This window comes from Tursiops truncatus, chromosome 19 (genome assembly GCF_011762595.2).
Source record: "Tursiops truncatus isolate mTurTru1 chromosome 19, mTurTru1.mat.Y, whole genome shotgun sequence".
Lineage (NCBI taxonomy): Eukaryota > Metazoa > Chordata > Mammalia > Artiodactyla > Delphinidae > Tursiops > Tursiops truncatus.
This window is the reverse complement of record NC_047052.1, coordinates 56,734,683-56,759,143: the sequence shown is the minus strand read 5'-3', so window position 1 is coordinate 56,759,143 and position 24,461 is coordinate 56,734,683. Positions and strand designations below refer to the sequence as shown.

Below are 24,461 nucleotides of genomic sequence, written 5' to 3'. Positions count from 1 at the left end.
AAAAAAACTCCAAAGGGTGAGGTTAAGTGCCAGCGAGCTCATGCTGCTGCTCAGGGACGGGGCTCCCTCTGTTGAAAATGGGAAATTAGCAACAGTGGGGGTGGGGGGAGGTGTTCAGTACTGAACCCGGATTTTCACTACATAATCAGGGAGGACACAGAATAAAGGAATGGCCTCCTCGGGGTGTCTCTCAGTGTCCCTGGTGAAGTGTCCGTGAGCCTTCAGAAACAGGGTTTCTCAGCCTCTGTTCAACTGACATTTAGATCCAGGCAATTCTTTGTTGAGGAGAAGGGGAGGGAGTACGTATGTCCTGTGCAGCATAAAGATGTGTAGAAGCGTTCCAGGTCTCCACTCAATAGATGCCTGTAGCATCTACATCCCAGTTGGGACAACCCAAATGTCTCCAGACATTGTCATGTGTCCTCTGGGGGACAACATCATCCTTGAATGAGAACCACTGGCTTACAAGGATATAAATAGGGTGACGGGAAAAAGCGACTGTGACAGGGGAGGGGCCTCCAAGAGATTTCGTGATCAGGAAACAGCTGGTGAGGAGGTGGTGACTGTGCTGAGAAGGGGTAGCCATGTGAAAAGCCCAAGCACACCCACACCCACCAGGCATAGAGAACAGCAACTGCAGAGGCCCGAGGCAAGTACGTTAAGTATGTGCACAGGAAACAGCAAGACACCAGCGTGATCAGAGCAGACTGAGCTCAGGGAAAGCATGGGGAGGAGAGTGAAGGGTCAGCAGGGCCAGATAGTGGACCTTCTTATTTTTAAAATTTTGTTATAAAATATCTAAATATGTCAAACGTTTCCTAATTTTGTGTAACCTCTTCTCATTAACACAGAATACAATCCCAATTCTCTAAAAACAGGCATGTCTTACCCTATGCCCTGGATTTACAGCTCTCCTTTCCCTCAAACTGAGAGGTCTAAAGTGATTATCCTCAGGCTGCTGTTTCTCCACCTTGGCTCTCTTGCCCTTGTGGACTGGATCATCCTTTGTTGAATGGGGCTGTCTTGTCCATCCTCAGGTACTAAGCAGCATCTCTGGACTCTAACCTGCTAGATGCCGGGACCACCCACACCCCAGTTGTGACAGTCAAATGTGGCTGCAGACTTCCAAATGTCTCCTGGGGACAAAACCAAGTACTGAGAAGCACAACTGTCTCAGCTTCTCTCTCTTGGATCTTGGCCAGGACTCAGGGAACAAGAGACAATCATGAAGGCACAGGAGAACAGAAAAGCCCCATAACCGAGATCCTGTGGTTTAGAACAATACCTGTTGGCACTGAAGGCAAAAACCTCCCAAGGCCCCACCTGCCTCACCCTCTTCCTGGAGACCATCCCATCACTCACAGCCCTGTGGACTGGGCTGCAGGGGATACGTGAGCCAACCAGTCCCACCCAGTCAGCTCCCTGTCTGGAATGTGAAACAAGAACCTCAGACAGAGGCCAGTCTGTGCTGGGCACTGGGGTAGAGGCTCAGGGAAGTATGGGCTCAGGTGGCCACTCCTGCACTGCCTCCATCCCTGGAGCCCAGCAGCAGAGAAAGAAAAAAAGAGAAACAATATAAGTATGCAAAGAAGTAGAAACAAGGTATCTTGGGGCCCCAGAGAGCAGGGACTGGGGTGGCCACTCCTGTCACAAACTTGCTGAGGCACAAAAGCCATTTTGAAAAGACAGAGACGTGAACAAAGCCAGAGGGAAAACCAGGACAGGAGATCCAGAAGTCAGGGTATAATCCTGGTGGTTCCCCGTTCCTACATCAGTCCATCATATGGCCCAACAAGAAATTCTGCCTTTGGGCTCTGCAGAACACCCCTGTTTCCTTCCATCATTTTCTAGGAGCCAAAAAGGAACTTTATTCGAAGAGACACTGGGATAGCAGGCAGGAAGAGCTGAATCTCAAAAATGACTGAAGTTGTGAGGAAAAGGGAGGAAGGGCTCCTGAGGCCGTCTTGACCAGCCAAGACAGAGCCAGAGTTTGGGATAAAGGAGGTGGCAGGTCCTCTGCACGGCAAAGTGGCAAGGCCTTACCCAGAGACACCAGAAGCCCACAGTTTTCCAGCATCACCTCCTGGTACAGGGTCCTCTGATCCAGGTCCAGCTGCCCCCACTCCTCCTGGGTAAAAGTCACAGCCACATCATCGAAGGTCACAGACACCTGGAATGTCAAACAGAGATAGTAGCACTAGCCTTGGGATGGTTGGATGGGATCAGAGCCCGTCTCTGCATCGCTGGTAAAGGTGCAGCAAGATCAAGGCCCTAATCACTGGGTACTTCCTCTGCACTGGGCTGAAGGGGAGGTGGACAATGCTTTGGACATAATACAATACAGCTATACTTTGGAGATATTGGGGGTTTGGTTCCAGACCACTCCAATAAAGCCAGTCACATGATTTTTTTGGTTTCCAGGAGCATATAAAAGTTATATTTACACTATACTGCAGTCTATTAAGTGTACGATAGCGTTATGTCTAAAAAAATAATGTAGACACCTTAATTAAAAATTACTTTAGGGACTTCCCTGGTGGCGCAGTGGTTAAGAATCCACCTGCCAAAGCAGGGGACACAGGTTTGATCCCTGGTCTGGGAAGATCCCACATGCCGCGGAGCAACTAAGCCCATGTGCCACAACTACTGAGTCTGCACTCTAGAGCCTGAGAGCCACAACTACTGAAGCCCGCACGCCTAGAGCCCATGCTCCACAACAAGAGAAGCCACCGCAGTGAGGGGCCCGTGCACTGCAACAAAGAGTAGCCCCCGCTTGCCACAACTAAAGAAAGCCCGTGCGCAGCAATGAACACCCAACGGAGCCAAAAAATTAAAAATTAAAAAAAAAAAAGTACTTTATTGCCACCTACTGTATAGCACAGGGAACTCTACTCAATGCTCTGTGGTGACCTAAATGAGAAGGAAATCCAAAAAAGAGGGGATATATGTATACGTATAGCTGAATCACTTTGCTGTACAGTATAAACTAACACAATATTGTAAAGCAACTATACTCCAATAAAAATAAAATTTTAAAAAAGGAATAAACTGAAAAGCAAGAAGGAAAAAAAAATTTTTTTAAGTACTTTATTGCTAAAAAATGCTACCCATCATCTTGAGCCTTCAGTGAGCTGTAATCTTTTTGTGGGTGGAGGGTCTGAACTATTGTGAGAACTACCAAAATGTGACACAGAGACACGAAGTAAGTGAATGCTGAAACGCTTGCTGGACGCAGGGTTGCCACAAAACTTCAATCGTAAAAACACAGTATCTATGAAGTACAATACAGCGAGGTACGCCTATAGTGTAAGAGAGAAGAGCCTACTATGCAGGAGCCATTGGAAAATGACACAAGTCAATGGAAATGACATTGGAACTGTGAGATGCAGAGAGAAAGGACTCTAGGATGTCAGAGGACTGAGTAAGTGATGGTAATATCAATAACGTTAACAACAGCAGTACCTGAGCTTCACTGGTCCTACTACCTGCTGGTCCCCATGCTGAGTGCTTTATGTTGTCTCAAAGCAACTAAGTCCCTAGCTCTTAAGCCATCGTTTTCACCAGTATCTCCTGATTAAACACACTCCATACAGAGTTTTCCTTGTTAATGTTACTTCCACCACCATATTCTATACATTCTCCTCAATGTGAAATGTCCAGCAGATGCAGGACCACATCCCTATGTGACCAGACCCACTAAGTAAATATAAAAAATCCAGCCACTCCACTCTCAGGTGAACAGCCCCACCAATGCAGATCTATCATTTAAATGCTCCAAGACATCGCCTCATGGTTTTTCACCTGCACTTTCAGTGCTCACATCTCTCTGCTTTCTAGCTTCATCCTAACAGCTTTCTTGAGTTAATATTTCAATTAAAGACCTAGAAATTCCTAATAAATTGACTGGTTCATACCTAGGAACCCTGCAATATTACTCATTTCTGGTACTGGATAAACTCATATTACTGGGCACATTTTGGGCAGGTAGGTAAGGATAGAAAAATTAACTAGGGCTTCAACATTGACTACCAGATGATATACGTTTAATTAATCAAAACTCTCTGGCAAGTAATCCTACAGCATCCTCTATGATTGTTTAAGGGCCCACATATGGATGGCTTTCTCTGGTTGGTTTTAAGTTGGAAGTGGGGACAAGGATTAGGGAAAGGGTCAATTATTAATCAAGTCCTGGCCATTTGGGGCCGATGTTACATAAGTCACTGTTTCTCTTCCTGGACTGTCTCTAGAGATAGGAATCTGGCTTCTGGCAAGTCTTAGGCCGGGCTAGACTCCTGGGTTGTTGATTGTAGATAAGGGACTGGATTACGGGTCAGGTTGTTTGTCAAAGTTCTATTTTTATACGTGGTCTATTTTCCATTTGCATATTCAGTCTCGCATGTTCTAAGACTGGAAATAAAGTCAGTGACGAGCCAGCTCCACTGGTCGTACACAAACACAACTGCAAAGAGAAGTCTAGCGCCTCTCTTGACTTCCACCCTGCTCAGGAGCCCTCTCCGAACCAGAAGAGAAGCAGCAAGGCCAGAAACGTGGTCCACTCACCCGCGTCGGGTCCATCCACGCCGACGCCATCATGGGACCCTGAGGCGAGAGCGGGGCCCGTAGAGGCGGCGACAGAGGCGGGTACCGCGGGCTCAGCCGACCACCACCCGTTCCCTGACCTGGGCTGGGTGGCCGATCGAGCGGAGGCTCACCGCTCGCTCAAATGCGCGGAGGCGAGCCCTAGCCTCCTTTCTGCTCATTTGCGAAGAGCCGCACTAGAAGCGGCCACTGAACTGCTATCCCCTCCCCACAGCTGGCGTGGACGGAACAGTCGCGCGCTAATGACATCTACAGCCAATGGGGTCGGAAGTCCCTCCCCTGCGCAGGAAATACCCCCGCCCTGGGCCGTCATTGGTCCAGCGCCTGCTACAGACGTGCGGTGCACCGCCTTCTGGGTAATGTAGTTTTTTCTTAACAAACAACCGGCCTCGGAGCGCGTTCCAGAGCCGTTATTCCTCCATGTAAACGACTTAGGAGGCCCAGGGGTACTTCCCTGGCAGTCCAGTGATTAGGACTCCGCGCTTCCACTGCCCGGGACCTGGGTTCGATCCCTGGTGGGGAAATTAAGATCCCACAAGCTGCAAGGCACGGCAAAAAGAAAAATAGAAAAAAGACTTAAGAGACCCAGAGCCCTGAAACAGACCCGCCTCTTCACAGGGGACACAACTTTGGGGAACCAAGGAGCACTGAAGGTGCAGGTGAAAAAACTATGAGCCAATGTCTTGGAGCATTTTTTTTTTTTTTTTGGTTGCACACAGTGAAAGCGCGGAGTTTCAACCACTGGCCCGCCAGGGAATTCCCTTGGAGCATTTAAATGATGGATCTGCAATGGTAGGGTTGTTCATCTTAGAGTGGAGTGGCTGAATAGCTTGTATTTACTTAGTGGTTCTGGTCATATAGGAATGTGGTCCTGCATCTGCTGGACATTTCACATTGAGGAGAATGTATAGGATATGGTGGTGGAAGTAACATTAACAGGGTAAACTCTAAATGGAGTGTTTTTAGTCAGGAGACACAGTGGTGAAAAAGATGCCCAAAATGATCAGAAAACATGTTTGAGCTCCTCGCTGAGTAGTCTGGATGTTTACTCTGGTGCAGTCAAGCTTATTGTAAATGAAGGGAGCAGCTGCCACAAAAAACTGCAACAGGAGGATGTAGGGGAATGTTGGAAGAAAACTCCCAAAATTGCTGCAAGCAGAGCACATGATTTCAGAAGAGGTTGAAGATACATTTATTATCAGGGATGATTTATCCTGACGCAATAATATGACAACACCGCGTAAGTGCTAGTGAATTCATTTGAGAATTGGATGGCATTGATGTGCAGTGAAACATTTTATCTTGAAGATGGCACCATGTTGGATGTCAGTATAAAGAGAATGGACCTCTGGATTGATTAGTGTCCTGTTTTACAAATGACATACTCCTGAAAATATGGGGAAAGTGAGTTGAGTCTAGGAGCCACTGGGATAGGTGGTAGGTTATGCACCACCAGGGTGGTTATTTGCATAAAGTAGTAACTTGTTTTCAAGAAGAGTCGTTAAGTCACAAAACCTGCGGCCCAGGAAGGGTATCATTTTGGGCTGCTCTCATGGGAAACAGTTTCTACAGAAATAAAGATTCTAGGGACTTCCCTGGTAAGACTCTGTGCTGCCACTGCAGGGGGCGTGGGTTCAATCCCTGGTCGGGGAACTAAGATCCCACATGCTGTGTGGTGTGACCAAAAATAAATAAATAAATAAATAAAATAAAGATTCTACTCAATCACACACCAACTCATGCAACTATAAAGACCTGGTACAAAATGATTCAGCTTTTATTAATTAGCAAGATGCATCTTAAAAGAGAAGAAACAAAAGACAGAGTAGATACCAGAGCCAAGGGGGCTCCATGAGCAATCACAAAGGATTAGGGGTATACAGGGCTCAGGAAACCATTTGAGCAGATGGGGGAAGCACCCTCCGAGAGTGGGCCCGGACCCATGGGTGCTCCAAGATCTGGACCAAGGGCAACCGCTCCGAGGGCTGGTATCTGAGAAGCTTGGAGATCAAGTCCTGAGCCCCCAAAGGCATTGATGGGGGAAACCTTACATCTACCTGATGAGGGCACAGAAGAAAGAGAAGTATGGTTAATTTCCTTGGTCCATTCAAGGCACTGTTCGGGATCTTAGCAGACAATCTTTGTGTGTGCCCTGGGCTACGCAGGCCCACCAGCCCCCACTGACTAGCTCCCACATGAATGCCCAGAGTGTGGCCTTCCCACCTGGAGGATGCGTCTGTAGGTCTCATTATGGGAGGGGCTCTCAAAGGGCGGATTTCCCACCAGCAGCTCGTAGCAGAGCACTCCAATGCACCATAGATCCACCTTCTCATTGTATGTTCTCCCCTCAATCATTTCTGGGGGCAAGTAGTCCAGTGTCCCACACATTGTCCTTCTCCTAGAGGGCAGAGAAAGGAGCACTAAGCAGAGGATCAGTATAAGGGAAACTCCTTCCCCAGCTTTCAATGAGACAGGAGACCCTAGGAAATCCTGGCAGCCCTCTCGCAGGCACAGGAATTTGGAAACACCAAATTTCAATACAGATCAAGGTTTGAAGAAGGCAAGTACTGGGATCCACCAACTCCATGTTTTAGAACTTTTTTTTTTTGGAGGTGCTGCACGTCATGCAGGATCTTAGTTCTCCAACCAGGGATCAAACCCGTGCCCCCCTGCAGTGGAAGCACAGAGTCTTAACCACTGGACCACCAGGGAAGTCCCTCCATATTTTAGAATTCTTCATACAATTATTTAGCTCACGATCCAGGATATTTTCACAAGGAAGATTTGGAACAAACTGATGGTACACCAAGAGGGACGAAGTAAATTAATTATGGTTTATTCATACAGTAAAATTCCTGGAATTATGGAGCAATGGTTCTTAATTTATTTACATGGAAAGTTATTGGTAAAGTTATATGTTAACAGAGATTAATCTCTGTTAAATGGTTGAACCACATTCTTTCAGTCTACAAATACACATTAAATATAGGCATTTGAAAAAGGTAGTATTTAAATACAAACCTAGGCTTGTATCTGGATCTTACGTGTGAAATAAATCAAACTGGATCATTCTTAACTGGCACCCAGGGTGCCACCACCTGACCTACCTTAGAGAGGGGGTGTGCACAGACCAGCCAAAGTCTGCAATCTTCACCTCACCCCTGAACCCCAGCAGCAGGTTCTCCGGCTTAATATCCCTATGAATCACCTTCTTTTCATGGCAGTAGGTCAGAGCATCTGCCAACTCCTCCATTACCTGTGTGAGCAAAGAAAAAGCAGTCTGGAAATGGAGCTGGCCATGGGATGATTATTGCTGTGATTTCCCATCTGGAGGCCCCAAAAATCTCTTGCTTCCTATTTCTAAGTCAGTTCCACTCATTTATTCAGTGAACTGCCGTAGAGCCTTTCATGTTTCTTTCCATAAGGTAGCACACTTAGATTCTGTTGCTTACAACCAAAGAATCCAAACTTACACACACAATTTATTAATATTCTGGGGGTAATTAGGGTATCCAAATGTGAAGTTGTAGGATATAAGAGTCATTATATAAAATTTATAGACTGAAATTCAGAAATAAAGAAAAAAGCAATCTGGATACTCATGACCACCACAAGCAGTGACCCCCATCAGCCCATAGGAAACTCATGAACCCAAGCCCTCAGCCTCCCACCTCACCGTGGCTGTACGCTGTTCATCTAATGTGTGGCTCTTTTGCAGCTCCTTGTAGAGCTCACCCCTTGGAGCATATTCTAGAATCAGGTACATCCGGCGTGCATCATGGAAGTAGTTGTACAGGCGTAGGATATTGGGGTGTCTGCGCAACAGAAGGAGGAAGTGTCAAGACTCCTCCCTGAGGCCCAATTCATGATGCTATTACAAATGACTGGTCACACAAGGGGCAAATTGTGCTGGGACCAGAATAGTAACAGCATGATCTGGAAGTTTGTGAGGGGAAAATGAAACAGGCATCAAGATTCTGATGTCTGACACAGGGAGCTTTACATGGTGTAACTGGAATGAACTGCAGAGAAAAAAATCTTCATAAAGCAATTATACTCCAATAAGGATGTTAAAAAAAAAATCTTCAAGGTGAAAGCAAAGGGCCTATTTGGGGGTAGTATTGGGGGAAATGATGAGTTCAGATGTCGGAGATGGAAGAGGAAACAGGAACAAGTGAAAAAAAGAACCTGTAACAGGAATCTCATACAGAGACTGTCCTTACTGTAGATGTGCCTGGATTTCAATTTCTCTGCGCAGCTGGTGTTCCAGTCCTTCCTTCTCTATCTGGGACTTGAAGAGGACTTTCAGGGCCACAATGAAATGGCTTTCCTTGAGCCGAGCCAGGTACACATTCCCAAATTTTCCCTTGCCGAGAGGACGCCCGATTTCAAAATCATCAATTGTGAGGCGCCGCCTGATAGGAGAGAAGGAAAAGAGTCTCCGTTTCGGAGGTGGGTGGAGAGTCAGGGAAACTTCAGGCTCGCCTTCCTCTTTCACTTTACCCTCCCTGGGCCCCTTTCCCTTCTCAAGGGCCCTGTCAGGGTGTTTGGTCAATAACTGTCAAGTCCCATGAGGCAACCTTCACACGTGGAGCTTGCTCTTCATCCCTCGGTCCCACTCCCCTTCCTTTTTAAGATACAAAACAAAAGCGCTCACACGGTTGGGATGCTGGGCATCGTTTGACCTGCTACAGCTACGGAAAAAAGAAAAGAGACGTCAACACTTTCTTCTGTGCACACCCACCCCCAACAACTGACACCAAGCCTTTCTTCTAAACCCTCTTTCTCTGGTCCTGGTACTTATCCCTTTCACCTGCGGGCTGCGCACTGCCCGACTTCATCAGTTTTCGGGTGGCTCACTAGACAAGATGGTGGTGAGGAGGACGCCTTCCTGAGCCCTGAGGAGCTGGGTGTCCAGGAAGGAGGTAACCCTCAGGCTGAGGCTCTTCCAGTCCCGACCCGCTCCCACGCAGCCTCGGGGCAGTCACTGGGCGGGCACCGCCTGCGGGCTCCCCTGAGGCTCACCTCTGCACAGACCCACTACTGAATTAGATAAGATACTGAACAACGCGGCCCAGGCCCTTTATACTAAGTGCTCTGGCCCCATTGGCTGAGCGGGTAGTTCCTGGTTGACTCCCACTGGTTGAAATGTCTGAGGCTTAGGCAGCGTGCCCAATAGAAGAGACAGGAATGAGAGCTCCCGCCCGTGGTTGCGGGGCGGGACTTAAGGCGCTGGGCCAATGAGAGGGCAGGGCGCGGAGACAGGAAGGCGGGAGCCGGGGCAGAAAGACACGAGAGGAGGGAGCGCCAGAAACCGGAAGGGGAGAGAGGGTGGAGGGGTGTGGAGAGTCTGTAATGCAAGAAGCCTGAATGAATGAGCAAACATATAAATCCGTGACTGAGTGACTGCTTTAACGAACTCAGTGACGTGACGGAGGTGTGACTGAATATAAACTAACCGTAGGAAGCTGCCGGGGTACGTTATGCAGTTGGGAAACTCCAGAACCACGTGCAGCCCAACTGGCCCCAGCTTGAAGGACGTGTCCTATTCAAGCCGCTCCCCAGGGTCCTCCTCAGTCACTCGCTTATGTGAGGGTCACCACTGTGGAGCTCCCCGAAATTTGTGCCTCTGTCCCCCAGTATCCTGTGGCTTGTGTGCCCTCCCCCAATACACCTGCCTCCCCCAGCCCAGGACTGCCCGGGCCACTTGAAGTGGGGGCACGGACCACAGCTGCATTCAGCCCTCCTGTCTCATGTACTTACTACAGCACAGCTGATCCTTGAACAAGCGGGATGGGGCGGGGGTGGTATTTAAGGGTGCTGACCTTCAGCATATAACTTATGGTTGGCCCTCAGTGTTACCACCAGGGTTCTTGGACTCCCTAATCAATAGAAATTGATATGAGGCCTGAGGAGAAATTCAGGTAAGGCTTTATTGGGACTCCTGCATCAGGAGGGAGAAAACAAGTAGCAGGTTCGCTGGCTCGCTCCCTGAAGCGGGGCAGGCTGGGCCCTTAACCGAGGTGAGCCCAGGGGTGGGGCTGGAGGGGTGGCTTAGGTAATCTGCCCACCTCCTTGGTGGTGCTGTGTGCAGGGGGCATGCACAGTACCGTTTTTGCTCCCAGTACCTTGCTTTTGCTCCTGGTACCCTGCTTCTGTTCCCAGCTCCTCAGAAGTGACAGTTGGGTTTTTGGTCTTTTTGTATCTTGTTGCTCATAATTTGCCCCAATTGCACATGCACGCAGTTATTTTTAGTCCCTTATAGTTTCTTTGTATTTTGTTGCTGGAGGAGATGTTTGTCCAGGTGCAAGCACTGCAGCAAATGGTCCCACGTCCCAGCTTGTCTTATCAGTATTTGAGATTCCTCCATATCTGCGGGTCTGCATCCAGGGAGGGGTTCAAACAACCCCAAGTGGTGCAGTGCTATAGCATTTACTATTGAAAAAAATCCTGCCTTAAGTGGACCTAGGCAGTTCAACCCCTTTTGTTCAAGGGTCAAGTGTATTTGTTGGACCCAGTAATCAGTTTGCATTCTGGGTCTCAAATAGTAAAACCATCCCCCATATTTATTTGTTTGGCATACACAGAAATTTCAAAAACATTTGCAATTGAATTCTTTTAGACAGGTAATAGTGTGAATTGGTGGGGAAATTTAAAAAGGAAAAAATCTCCAACTCAGAAAAACCTCTCCGAAAAGATAGTAGAGAAATAAAATAGTTTAATATTGTATAAGCATTAAACCAGAATGTGATGCACAGCACAGTTGCTAAGAGATTGCAAAGAATAAAACTCACCCTTTCATATAGCCAAACAGACACAACCCATTACATACATTTTCAAACAATAATTAGTTCTCAGGTATTGACAGCACCATTTGTTACACATAGTTCATCCTAAATTTACCTGGTAATTGGGGTGACTATCTGCTGTTACATTGGCTTTCTAGAAGGGAAAACTAACTTCTCAATTCTTTATGACAGAGGTAGTTTTGCTACTTGGAGCAAGGTGCCTGTCAAAGTTAGGCTCCTACCCTCCCACAGAAGCTGGGATGTAGGGATGCTATCTCCTTTGATGTCTTCATTTCAAAGAGATGGATTCCTAGTCTTTGAGAAAGACATTCCTGGGTTCGGAGTGTATTGGGGTGTTTGCAGAAAAGCAAGGCTAGTGTGGCTTAGAGCTGCATCTTCAGGGGTTAGAGTGGTATGAGGTAAGTTGGAGAGATAAAGGGAGGCAAATTGTGTAAACTTTGTCAGCCATAGTAACGAGGTTCTAATATGCACCTGAACGTGTTCTAAAATGTACCTGTGGGGGACTTCCCTGGTGGTCCAGTGGTTAGGACTCTACACTTTCATTGCTGAGGGCCTGGGTTCAATCCCTGGCTGGGGAACTAAGATCCCACAAGCCGTGCAGTGTGGCAAAAAGAAAGAAAAAAATAAGGACTTGCCCTTGACCAGCTCCAGGAAGACCACTTCTGAGTCCTTGGAATATCTTGACTAGTGAGAGTGATTTTTATGCTTACGCCTGTAGGTCCCACTGTATCATTATGACCAGATAATTTATGCTAACAATGTGACTCATGATGAAGGGTGGGCTTTGTATTGCCTGAGGCAGCACTACATCTTTGCCTTCTGCGGATCCCGAGTATCCATGGTAGGTCACTTAGGCGCTGCGAGCCTCGGTAAAGGAATCTGTGGACTCTGAAGCTTGGGTGACCTTCCTTTGTTGGCGATAACTGAACATGTTGTCACACATCTTTGCTGAAATTTGAGTCCCTGTGAACTGCACAGGGAGGGATCACCTGGAAGGGGTGCTTGGTTTCTCCCGGACTTTATTACACGTGCCTTCTCCGTTTGGTGATCTTGGTCTGTGTCTTTTTATTGTAATAAACTGTCATCATGAGTATCACAGCTCTTCTGAGTCTAGTGAATCCTCCTAGCAAACCACCAAGCCTGAAGGTGGTCTTAGGCAGCAAAGAACCATGAAAGTTTCCCTGAAAAAGAAAAGTTATGACCTAGGTGGGTATTCTGGTAAAGGCTTCCCTAGGGAAGTGCTATTTGAGGTGAGATGTGAAGGATAAGCACTCACTCACTAGCCAAAGTGGGTAAGGAAGAGCCCTAGAGAAGGGGAGAAAATGAAAAGAAACAGAAACAGGAAGTGGAGAGAGAAGAGCAGTCAGACACATGCAAGAGAAAAGGCAGTAAATTAGGCACATCCCTTACCAGGTAAGACCCCATGGACAGGCTATGTTAAGGATTCGGTTTTTATCCCAAGAGTTAAGGAAAGTCATGAAACACTTTAACGGTGTGTGTGTTGGGCAGGTAGCAGGGAGTGAGATGCATCATCTGAGTTTCATCTCTGGTTACACTGTGGAGAATGGATTGAAGAGGAAACGGGTAAAACAAGACCTAATTACTAAACAGAATTAGAGGTGATAAATGATGGTATTATGGTCTAGGAAGGAAGTGGTGGATTACAGAGAAGAGGATAGACTTGAGAGGCATTAAAGAGGCAAAACTGGCAACTTTGCATGTGGGGGATGAGGAAACAGAGGTAACCAGGCTGAGTAAGGGATTTTTTTGTTTTGGCCGTGCTGCGTGGCATGTGGAATCTTAGTTCCTCAACCAGGGATCAAACCTGTGCCCTCTGCAGTGGAAACCTGGAGTCTTAACTACTGGCCCGCCAGGGAAGTCCCCTGGGATTTCTATCCTTGGTAACCAAACAGTGCCATGTAGTGTAGAGGCAAGACTAAAAGTGGATCAGGGGCTTCCCTGGTGACGCAGTGGTTAAGAATCCGCTTGCCAATGCAGGGGACATGGGTTCGAGCCCTGGTCCGGGAAGATCCCACATGCCACCGAGCAACTAAGCCCGTGTGCCACAACTACTTAGCCTGCGCTCTAGAGTCCACGAGCCACAACTACTGAGCCCGCATGCCTAGAGCCCATGCTCCACAGCAAGAGAAGCCACCGCAATGAGAAGCCCGTGCACTGCACTGAAGAGTAGCCCCCATTCACTGCAACTAGAGAAAGCCTATGCGCAGCAACAAAGACCCAACGCAGCCAAAAATAAATTTAAAAAACTTAATATTTGATTTAAAAATAAAAAAAATAAAGACATGGCCTTATCTCATTCTTTAAGAAAAATAAAAGTAGATCAGAATCAGGGAGAAGTGGAAGCCACTTTAGGAATCTTTAAAAAGTCAAGTGGAGAATGAGACATCTTTGAAACATCCAAGTGGGGACAGTAAGAAGAAAATCAGGGGTTCAGGTCTAGAGCTCCAATAAGTCAGGACTGGGAAAATAAATTTCAATTTGTTCAAAGTAAAGAAGATAACTGAAGCCAAGGGTGCAGATGAAGCCTTGGGAGAGACCACAGAGTGAGAAAAAGGCCTATGAAAAGTATTTAGAAATTTCAAAACTGAATGGGTGACTAGAAGTGGATGAGTTAGCAAGTTAGAAAAAAAGAAAGAGGGAGAGAGAAACCCAGGAGACTGATGTTACAGAACCAAAGAAAAAGAGTATTTCAAGAATGGAGGGGTCAACAGGGTCAAGTTCAGTCTCAAGAAAGACAAGGGCTTAAATTTTTTTTCTTTTTTTCGGTATGCGGGCCTCTCACTGTTGTGGCCTCTCCCGTTGCGGAGCACAGGCTCCGGACGCGCAGGCTCAGCGGCCATGGCTCACAAGCTTAGCTGCTCCGCGGCATGTGGGATCTTCCCGGACCGGGACACGAACCCGCGTCCCCTGCATGAGCAGGCGGACTCTCAACCATCGCGCCACCAGGGAAGCACCAAGGGCTTAAATTTTATAAACATGGGAGTCACCACCAACCTTGCCCAGAGTGGTGTAGAGGGTGGGACTGTACCAAGGAGGTTCACAATGTAGGGAGGCTTGGGAAGTGGAGAAAAATAGAAGAGGTAATGGTGAAGTGCAATAATCGCAAGGAAAGGAAAATAGGTCCAAGGGGACTCCTCAGTTAAAGGGAGAGGGAGGAATAAAGAAGTGAGATGTGGGATACAGAGTGGTGCCTGACACTCAAGGCCATGTGGGAGGACGAATCAGAAAGAGTGAAGGACAAAAGAACATGCAGATGAGGAGGCGGCTTTAGGCAGCTGAGATCACAGGCACAGCAAACATTGGGCAGGCTACGATGGGGAAAATGTTGACGATTGCTTAAGTGATTTCAGGTTTCAAGGAAAGAGAAAGTGAGGAGAGCACATCAAATGTGTATGAAGATTTATACCCAAAATCAAGAGCATGAAATGGAACTAGAATGAGCAATAATAAGCAGAAAGGTTGAAAGACCACGTGGCTACAGATGCCATAAGGGACAAGGGAGGAAAGTGATGAGGATGCCTGTTAACCAGGAGGTGAACAAGAAAACAAATGATGTAGCAGGACTCGGGAGACAGCACACAGAAGGCGTTTCTTCCTTCACGTCTCAGAAAGTAGGAATCATACAGGGAGACTATCTGAAGTTGTCATTAATGAATTTGTGGCCCCCAGCTAGCCACACTTGGTCATTGTCTGAAGTGTGTGACTTTGAGAAGGGAATCTGGAACCATCTTTCTAAAAGACAAACACCTGGGGGTGGAGGTAAGTGGCATCTTACTAACACCTTGGCCTGTCAAATACCTGCTATTTGCTCACCTGGACAGCCTCTCCTTGGCATTGTTCTTTCCTCTGTCCAGGACTCTCCACACCGTTCCAATTTAAAGATTGCATCTGGCTGGGTGCACTGACACCCTGGTTTCTGGAAATGCCTGATTTGCTCTGTTATATTCCTAGTATTTATCCTCTCATTAACGCTTTCAGGCAGTTTTAAAATGTAGGATTTAGTATCCTGATATGAGGCCAACAGATGATTGCCGTTGAAGAAATACAGTTCTGTAAGATGAGGTCACGCCATGCTCCACAGGGTCACATGGGGACGCACTAGTGTGGAGTCAGCGGCAAAAGGATGGAGGCGGAAGTGTAGGCAAAGACTGTGTTGTCATTTTCACTGGGAGCAGTGGGCCAGGGGAAGCAAGCAGGCTAAGTAGGTTTAGGATTAGCTAGCTGGGATAATTTCAGCACAGTTCAGAGTGCAGGGGCTGTCCTTAGTTTCCTGGGATCTAGGGAAGGGTCTTGAAGCATGAGAACTTGATAAAGGCAGTAGTAGTGGGGTCTGGACTCTGGAATGGCTGGTTTGCATTTAAAAGGCACACCCAGTGGGGAAACTTATCTGGAGGAATCAGCTAGCTCTAGGAGGAGCAGTCTCTACAGGATCAGCAAGGTCCCAAATGTTAGAACTTCAGAATAAAAGCACATACTTTAACACATGGATATCCAAAACAAAGGGAAGGAGGAGTGGCCAGGAATTTTCTAAAAAGTCTTCCAGCAGGTAAGAACCAGGTCAGGAAGTACCAACCGGAAGTCAGACCACAGGGCCCATGGCACTGACACTGCTCTGAGGGAGGCAAAGTTGCCCATCTACCATTTAGACCTTTAACTGTGAGGTGTGTAACCTACCTGTGAGCAGATTACAAATCTTTAACCCTCAACTCTCAAGGATGACATCATTGAGCATTCCAGAGCCGCACCACCCCCCCATCCCACTGAGACAGGAAAGGTCATCTGCAGGCCAGAGTGTGAGTACAAAGGGGAGAGGCACATACTCCCAGAGACCAGATTCCTGTAGGGGTCCAGCACCATGTCTCCAGCAAGGGCCCTCCCCGCTGGAGCCACCAGCTCCCACTCTCTCCAAGTGAAACTCACACATAGATCATGAAGGCGACTAAGCCTGAAACGAAGTCTTTAATTAAATCTTGTCAGGTGCACTGAATGATGCACATGTTCCTTATTTCTCTCTTTGTTGAAGACAGAGGCAAACAGCATCAATAGCAGGAACAAAGAGACAAGAAATTGTTGACTTACGTGCTATAGGAACACACAGCATTGATCTGGCATTTACATCTTTATAGATAAGGGTAAGCAAGCAGTGGGTGTATTTGCAAGTCAGACCACTTGAAGCCATGTATCTGTATATATATACACACACAGAAATACATATATATTAGGTCTATACACATTTATATACATATATATGGCCTCAAGTGGTGTACAAACATACACATACATATACATACATATATTAATATTGGGAAGGGATAAGGAACTTTGTCACCAGACTGCCTCTGTACTTTGTCATCACTAAATTAAATCCTGGCTAGTTTGTTAAGTTCTACTTTGGCTTACTGATTTTTTTTTCCAACAATTTCACCTCAGAGTTATGACTCACTTTTTGTTGTAGGAAACTGTATTTGCTTAATGTTTGTTACAGAAGTCTGAATTAATCGGCATCTTAGTACCATTTAAGTCACTATGAAGACGTAACACAGCAGGCCTGAGACTGCTATTCTCTTGAGCTTGCAAGGTTCACCTCTGCAAGGGCTGGGGTTTGGGACCTTAGATTTTGGGAGATTTCCCATCATTCCCACAAATGACGAGTGGCTCAGCGTGCCCAAGTTTTTTGTTTAACTGTTTGGCTTAATGCCAAAGATCTATCTATCCTTCTAGAGGTCTAGAATTTGGTATGTGCTAGAGTGTCCCCAAGAAACCCCGGGCACTGGGTCTCTAATTAGCTTCCCCAGTAGACATTTCAATCTATTGCTGTTAACTCCTTGATGGAGCTTAAATTAGGCCCGTCCTGTGTGACTTCCCTGAGACAGGACCACTGCAGATTGTCCCTGGTTTCCTCTGGACTTCAGTCCTTGTGCCTTTTCCCTTGGCTGAGTTTGCTTTGCACCGTTTTGGTGTAATAAAGCACAGCTGTTGACTGTAAAAATACGCAGAGTACTGTGAATCAGCAAATTACTGCAACTGAGGGTGGTCTTTGACGACCCAAAACAATCATTCATTATGACTATGATCTGGCCATAAAAGCTTGTGTAGATTTTCTTCAAGGTCAACGTATGTTCTATACGGTGCCAACTATATACACAGCTTTGTGTAAACACTGTGAGGGAGCCAAACATTATAATATAAATCCCCTGCTGCATGTAGCCATTCACTAGAACACACATATACTGAGTGTCTACTAGGAAAAAAAGAACAGAATGGGACAGTGGCTGGATGTGGGTGATGATGAAAAAATGGCTGCAAAGTGTGTCTGGCTTGGGCAACAAGGCAGAAGACAGTAGGATTCACGGAGAATCCAGGCACCTTAAACACAACTCTGAACAATCTACAGGTCTCAGTTGTAAGATCTGTTCTCAGAAATTCTTGTGGATACCAGGCTTTTCATTTCTCCAGTTAATCTAGGATTTCTATCCCAACATCAAGATAAACCACCAGAGAACCATGACCTTGGACTACACAGTTTTGCCTGTTTTCTCAGAGTCCTTCTTTGGCATTATAAGCTAGGCAAAAATACAGAAGATGTATAAAAGAACCAAATGGAAATCAAACAACTGGAAAATTCAAAAACCAAAATGAAAACTCACTGGGTGAGCTCAATAGTAGATTATATACGAGACAGAAAGAAACCAGTGAGCTCAAAGGGAGATCAATGAAAGTTAATCAATGTGCGGAACAGAGAAAAACAGACTGGTGGAAACAAAAAGATGGGAGCCTGAGGGTCCTATGGAACAAGAATGTGAGAATTATCATTCACGTTACTGGAGTCCCTGAGAGGAGAAAAAGTGTGGGGTTGAAAAAATATTTGAAAAATAACTAAAAATCTCCCAAATTTGGCAAAGAGCATACACCACATGATTCAAAAAGCTGAGAAAACACCAAACAGGATAAACCCTAAAAATGCTATGCCAGGACACATCATAAACTGAATATTATAATAAAAAACACTTTGAAAGCACCTGACGGAAAGGATGCCTTTCAAATAGAGGAACAATGGGTTGAAAGGCAGGTTTCTCATCTGAAACCATGCTGGACAAAAGGAGATGGACAGAAGAAAAAACAGACATGTTTTCTTTTGTCCTAGAAGAACTGTGGACCCCAAGTCTTATGTCGCACAAAAATATCCTTCAGGAATGCAGTGAACATAAAGACATTTTTAGATGAAAAAAGAAAAAACATTTGTTAACAGCAGACATACCCTAGAAAAAAGGCCACAGGAAATTTGCCAAACAGAATGGAAATGTTAACAGAAGACTTGGGACTTCAAGAATGGAGAAAAAACAATGGAATGGTAAAAGTAGAGGTAAACAGACTATGCTTCTCACGAATTTTGTGGGGGGGGAGGAATAAAAAACTAAGTTGAGGCAAAAATTACAATATCCAATATAGTTCTCAGTATACAACGAGAAAATACAATTATATTAAGAATAGGGAATGTAGGTGAACCTAATGGAATCAAGGTTTCTATATATCAAAGTGCTAAAATGCTGGTACAGTCTGTGATAAGTTATGTATACATGATACAATACGTAAAGAAAATTAAGATATATACTCAAAAACATTACAGACATATCAAATGGAATTCTAAAAAATATTAAAATAACCCACAGGAAATGGGGTGGGGGAACCCAAATAATAAAAACTGGAAAACAAGAGAAATAATACAAAGGGAACACACACAAAAAAAAGATTAATAAAATGGTACAGTTAAGCTCTAACATATCAATAATTATTTTAAATTTAGATGATCTAAACCTACGAATTAAAAGTGGCATAATGGATTAAAAAAAAAAGTATGACCCCAACTACATGCTGTCACAAGAAACTTACTTCAAATATAATGATGTAGATGTTAAAAATAAAATTATGGAAAAATATAGACTACAAACATTAATAAAAAAATGCAGTAGTGGGCTTCCCTGGTGGCACAGTGGTTGAGAGTCCGCCTGCCGACGCAGGGGACATGGGTTCATGCCCCGGTCCGGGAAGATCCCACATGCCGCGAAGCGGCTGGGCCCGTGAGCCATGGCTGCTGAGCCTGCCCGTCTGGAGCCCGTGCTCTGCAACGGGAGAGGCCACAACAGTGAGAAGCTCACGTACCACAAAAAAAATAAAATAAAAATAAAAATGCAGTAGTGACTATACTAATATCAGATAAAGTATGCTTCAAAGGCAAGAAAATGAACCCCTTTATTATGATTAAAGGGTCAATACACCAAGATGACATAGCAATCCTATATGTGTATGCACCAAACAACAGAACTTTGAAATACGTGAAGCAGAAACTTACAGAACTTGTAAGGAATAGACAATTTCTCAATTATACTTCAGGACTTCATCATCCCTCTCTCTGCAACGGACAGAAATACTACACAGAAAGTCAGCAAGGATGTAAAAAATCTGAGCAATAACCCCAACCAAGAGGATTGTGCAGACATTTATAGAAACTTCACCCAGTAACAGCAGAATACACATTGGTTTCGAGAAGCCTTACAGAACAAGATATACCACACTCTGGGTCATAAAACAAACTTCAACAAATTTAAACAAACCAAACATGAAACAAGTAATAAATCAGTAACAAAAGATACCAGAAAATGCTCCAAACAGTAGGAAATGAAACAATATACTTCTGAATAATACATGGGTGTCAGAGGAAGTCTCTAAGGGAATCAAGGGATATTTAGAACTGAATAAATTGTAATGAAAACTTGTGGGATAAGGCTGGAACAGTGCTGAAGGAACTTTATAATACTTAATGATCCATTAGAAAAGAAAAAAAAAAGTTTCAAATCAGTAATCTTAGTATCCCTCAAAAAATAAAAAGAGCAAAATACAACCAAAGCAAAGTAGAAGATATGATATCATAAAGACCTGAACAGAAATCAGTGAAATTAAGGACAGAAAGGTAAAGGGACTTCCCTGGCGGGCCAGTGGTTAAGACTCTGTGCTCTCAATGCAGGGGGCATAGGTTCGATCCCTGCGGGGAACTAAGATCCCACATGCTGCGTGGTGTGATAAAAAAAAAAAACAAAATAAAACAAAAAAAAAACACCCAGAAAGGCAATAGAGAAAAATCAATAAAATAAAGTGCTGGTTCTTCAAAATGATCAGTAAAATTGGTATATGTCTAAGACCGACAATGATTAAAAAGAGAGGTGACATATTTCCAAAATCAGGAATAAAATGCGATGTAAGTACAGACCCTGTTGCCATTAAAAAGATAATAAGGGAATACTCCCAACAAGTCTCCAAATAAGAAAAGTTAGATGAAATGAAACATTTCCTTGAAGAGGACCAACTATCCAATTTATCCAATATGAAAACAGATACTCTGAATAGTTCCATACTTATCAAATAATATGTAACTAAAAAGTATCCAGAAAATCTCCAGGCTCAAATGGTTCACTGGAGGATGTTATGAAACATTAAAACAACAATTAAAAACAATTACATAGTCTTCCTAAAAAACAGAACTTGGGAAGCCACTATCACCTTGACACCAAAACCAGACAATGACAGTAGTTAAAAACAAGCAAAGAATGACAACTACATATCATCAATCAAGAGATTATAGGAAAACCTGCTCAAAAAAATATAATCAAATGGAATGCTTTAATATATATTAAAAAATTTATATTCCACAACCAAGTGAGGTTTATTCCAAGGATGCAAGGCTGGTTTAATATTCAAAACTCAATGTAATACACTATATCAACAGGCTAAAGAATAAAAACCAGATGATCACATTAACTGATGGAGCTAAAGTATCTGCCAAAATCCAACATTCATTCATGACAACAAAAATCTCAGCAAATTAACAGAGGGAAACTTTCTAGACTTGACAGGAAAACTCTATGGAAAAAAAACAACCTTACAACTAACATTGTACTTGATGAAAAACTGACCATTTTCCCCCTAATATCAGAAACCAGTCAAGGATGTCCTCTCTTACTACTCTTACTCAACATCATACTGAGAGTCCTGGCTAAGTGCATTAAGAAAAAGAAATAATACGTATACAAATAGGAAGAAAGAAAACTATTTGCAGTTGACATTTCTATGCAGAAAATACCAAGGATTCTATCCAAAGAAATGGCTAGAAATAACTGAGTTCAGCCAAGGCTGCAAGATACTAAAATATCACCCCCCAGAACAATTATCTTTCTGTATGCTACTAAAGATTATGTGGAAATGAAAGTTTAAAACAATGCCAATAGGGAATTCCCTGGCAGTCCAGTGGTTAGGACTCCTCGCTTTCACTGTAGGGGGCCTGGGTTTTATCCCTGGTGGGAGAACTAAGATCCCACAAGCCTCGAGGCCAAAAAAAAAGCAGCCATTTACAAATCACTAAAAAAAAAAACACCCCAACAACCTAGACATAAACCCTAAAAAAAATGTACAGAACCTGTATTGTTCAATATTACAAAATGGTAATGAAATATCAAGAATTACTTAGATACATGAAACACCATACCATGTACTGTGTTCATGGTGCTGCTTTTAAACAAACTGCTCTACAGGTTTAAATCAATTTCTATAAACACATGAGCAAGGTTTTTTTGCATCCTAAGATTTATATGGCAAGTCCAAGGAACTAGAAAGCAGAGTTAATTTAAATAATAAAAGTATTCACTTTACCCAATTTTAAGATTTACCATATAGCTACAGAAATTAAAGAACAGATTGAATCAATAAAAAGTCTGAATGTTTGGTGTTTAAAACCACCAGAAGAACCGTTTGTTTTTTAAAAAAACCAAAGCCTGAAACAGTCTTAACTGGTGCAATAAAACGTGCCTGTGTGTCATATGTGTATCTTTATCTACTTAAATACCTGGCTTCAAGTGTCTAACTCTCCCAATACTGGACAGCAACGAATGTATATATAAGACACATAAAGGGTCAAGGCCCTTTGCCTGTGAAATAACATTCCCCTCACCCCAAGTAAACTAAGGGATCCATGACAAAGTGCCATAACCTTGACAGAGAAGTCTCAAACTATGTTTGCATTTCATTTTTTCATCTAAGTTTCCACCTTCGTTTTATAAAAATTCCTGAGATAACACTACAGTGTAAACTAAGGGAAAAACGTAGCTAAAGTTTTCCTTAGTGCACAATAAACACTGGTCTCTCCCTCACAGATGAACTCTCAGATGTAGAGTAAGGCTCTAGGCTGGGTCAATTCCTACAATGCGTCTTTACACAACTACTGATGATCCGTGACAGGTTTTCTCACAGAGAAGATACTTGTGGGGTTTCTCTTTGGTATGTACGATCAGATGTCATGGTAGGTGTTTTCTCCTGCAAAAGATTTTCCTCGGTGTTTACATTCAAAAACTCTTTCCCCAACAGGAGTTCTCGGAGGGTGATTGAGGTTTGCCCACTGGTGAAGGTTCTTCCTACATCTGTCACACTGACAGGGTTTCTCCCAGTATGAATCCTTTGATGCTGAGTGAGGGATGAGCTACGACTGAAGGCCTTTCCACATTCACTGCACTTATAAGGCTTCTCTCCCGTGTGGATGATGGCATGTCGAATGAGGTTTGTGCTCCAGCAAAAGGACTTCCCACACTCCATGCATTCATAGGGCTTCTCTCCACTGTGAATCCGCTGGTGCCTGGTGAGGCCTGACCTGCGGTTGAAGGCCTTCCCACACTCCGTGCACTCAAAGGGCTTCTCCCCAGTGTGGATGCTGAAGTGCCGAATGAGGTCTTTCCTAGTGCTAAAGGCTTTCCCACATTCTTTGCACTCAAAAGGTTTCTCTCCAGTGTGGGCCCGTTTATGCAAGATAAAAGTGGAGCAGTGGGTGAAGGCCCTTCCACATTCAGTGCACACAAAAGGCTTCTCCCCAGTGTGAATCCGCTGGTGCCTCTTGAGGTATGATCTGTGGTTGAAGGCCTTCCCACACTCGAGGCATTCAAAGGGTTTCTCCCCAGTGTGGATGACATAGTGGTGAATGAGGGCTGCGCTCTCACAGAAGGCTTTACCGCATTCACTGCACTCGTAGGGCTTCTCCCCAGTGTGAGTCTGCTGGTGCCACACGAGGTATGACTTGTGTTTAAAGACCTTGCCACATTCAAAGCACTCATACGGATTCTCACCACTGTGAATGATGTGATGTCGAAGGAATCCTGGCCTATGTCGGAAGACTTGCCCACATTCTTTGCACACAAAGGGTTTTTCCCCGGTGTGTCTCCTCTTATGTAAGACAAAGTTGGAGCGGTGGGTGAAGGCCTTTCCACATTCATTGCACTTGTAAGGCTTCTCTCCAGTGTGAATCCGCTGGTGTTGTGTAAGGTAGGACCTGCGGTTGAAGGCCTTCCCGCACTCTGTGCACTCATAGGGCCTCTCCCCGGTGTGGATCATGTGGTGCTGGAGGAGGTGTGTGCTCTTAATAAAGGTTTTCCCACACTCTGTGCATTCATAGGGCTTCACACCAGAGTGAATCTTTTCATGTCCAGCAAGAAGGTGTTTCTTGTTAAAAACTTTCCCACATTCACTGCATTTAAAGATACTTTCCTCTTCCTGAATCATGTGGTCATTACCAGATCCACATGAGTCATGGTCATGGACAGCACCTCCTGCAGGGACCAGCTCCTCTACAATCCTTGAACACACACCACCAGCTGTCCCTAAGCTGCCATGTTCAGGACTCATTTTCTCAGGAAGCTTCTCCCTCTGGGGGTCCATCCCTGGTCCCAAGTGTCCTTCCTGCATTTCCAACAGCCCATCCTGATCCTTGGTTTGTCCGAACTGGGAGTCCCCTGGGCCTCCTTGTATTAGTTCCTGGATAGAGGCTCCCTCATATAGGGTTGGCTCACAAGTGGTAGGTTCTGTGGTCTTGGGTTTTCCTTTGTCAACTGAAAGAAACCCAATAAACAAGGCCCATTAGTAATACCAACAAGGAAGAAACAAAATCGGCATTTCAGTGAAAAAGATAAAGATGAAAACAGTGCCTCTGTGTCTGTTTTG

At 44.8% G+C, this 24,461-nt stretch overlaps 2 protein-coding genes across 5 annotated transcripts in view; both read right to left on the bottom strand.

The window, feature by feature from the left end:
• ZNF805 (zinc finger protein 805) overlaps positions 1-24,461 on the bottom strand; it is a 94,905-nt gene that overhangs the window by 44,056 nt on the left and 26,388 nt on the right. The window contains exons 1-2 of one of the 4 annotated variants that reach the window (XM_033845906.2): positions 4,561-4,825; positions 2,044-2,170 (exon numbers count right to left, since the gene is read on the bottom strand). In XM_033845906.2, coding sequence (XP_033701797.2) covers positions 2,044-2,170; positions 4,561-4,593 — 160 coding nt within the window. In that variant the 5' untranslated portion in view covers positions 4,594-4,825. Of the gene's footprint in view, positions 1-2,043; positions 2,171-4,560; positions 4,826-11,300; positions 24,350-24,461 lie in introns of those variants that run through there. The other 3 variants (XM_073796317.1, XM_073796316.1, XM_019928867.3) reach the window with 3 other exon arrangements.
• Positions 6,354-9,682, bottom strand: AURKC (aurora kinase C). Its single transcript, XM_019928872.3, has 7 exons — positions 9,413-9,682; positions 9,257-9,293; positions 8,823-9,014; positions 8,276-8,414; positions 7,707-7,855; positions 6,823-6,997; positions 6,354-6,656 (listed from the first exon to the last, which is right to left on the bottom strand). Exons 1-7 carry the CDS (start codon positions 9,438-9,440, stop codon positions 6,486-6,488), a joined length of 891 nt encoding a protein of 296 aa, XP_019784431.1. The 5' UTR covers positions 9,441-9,682; the 3' UTR covers positions 6,354-6,485.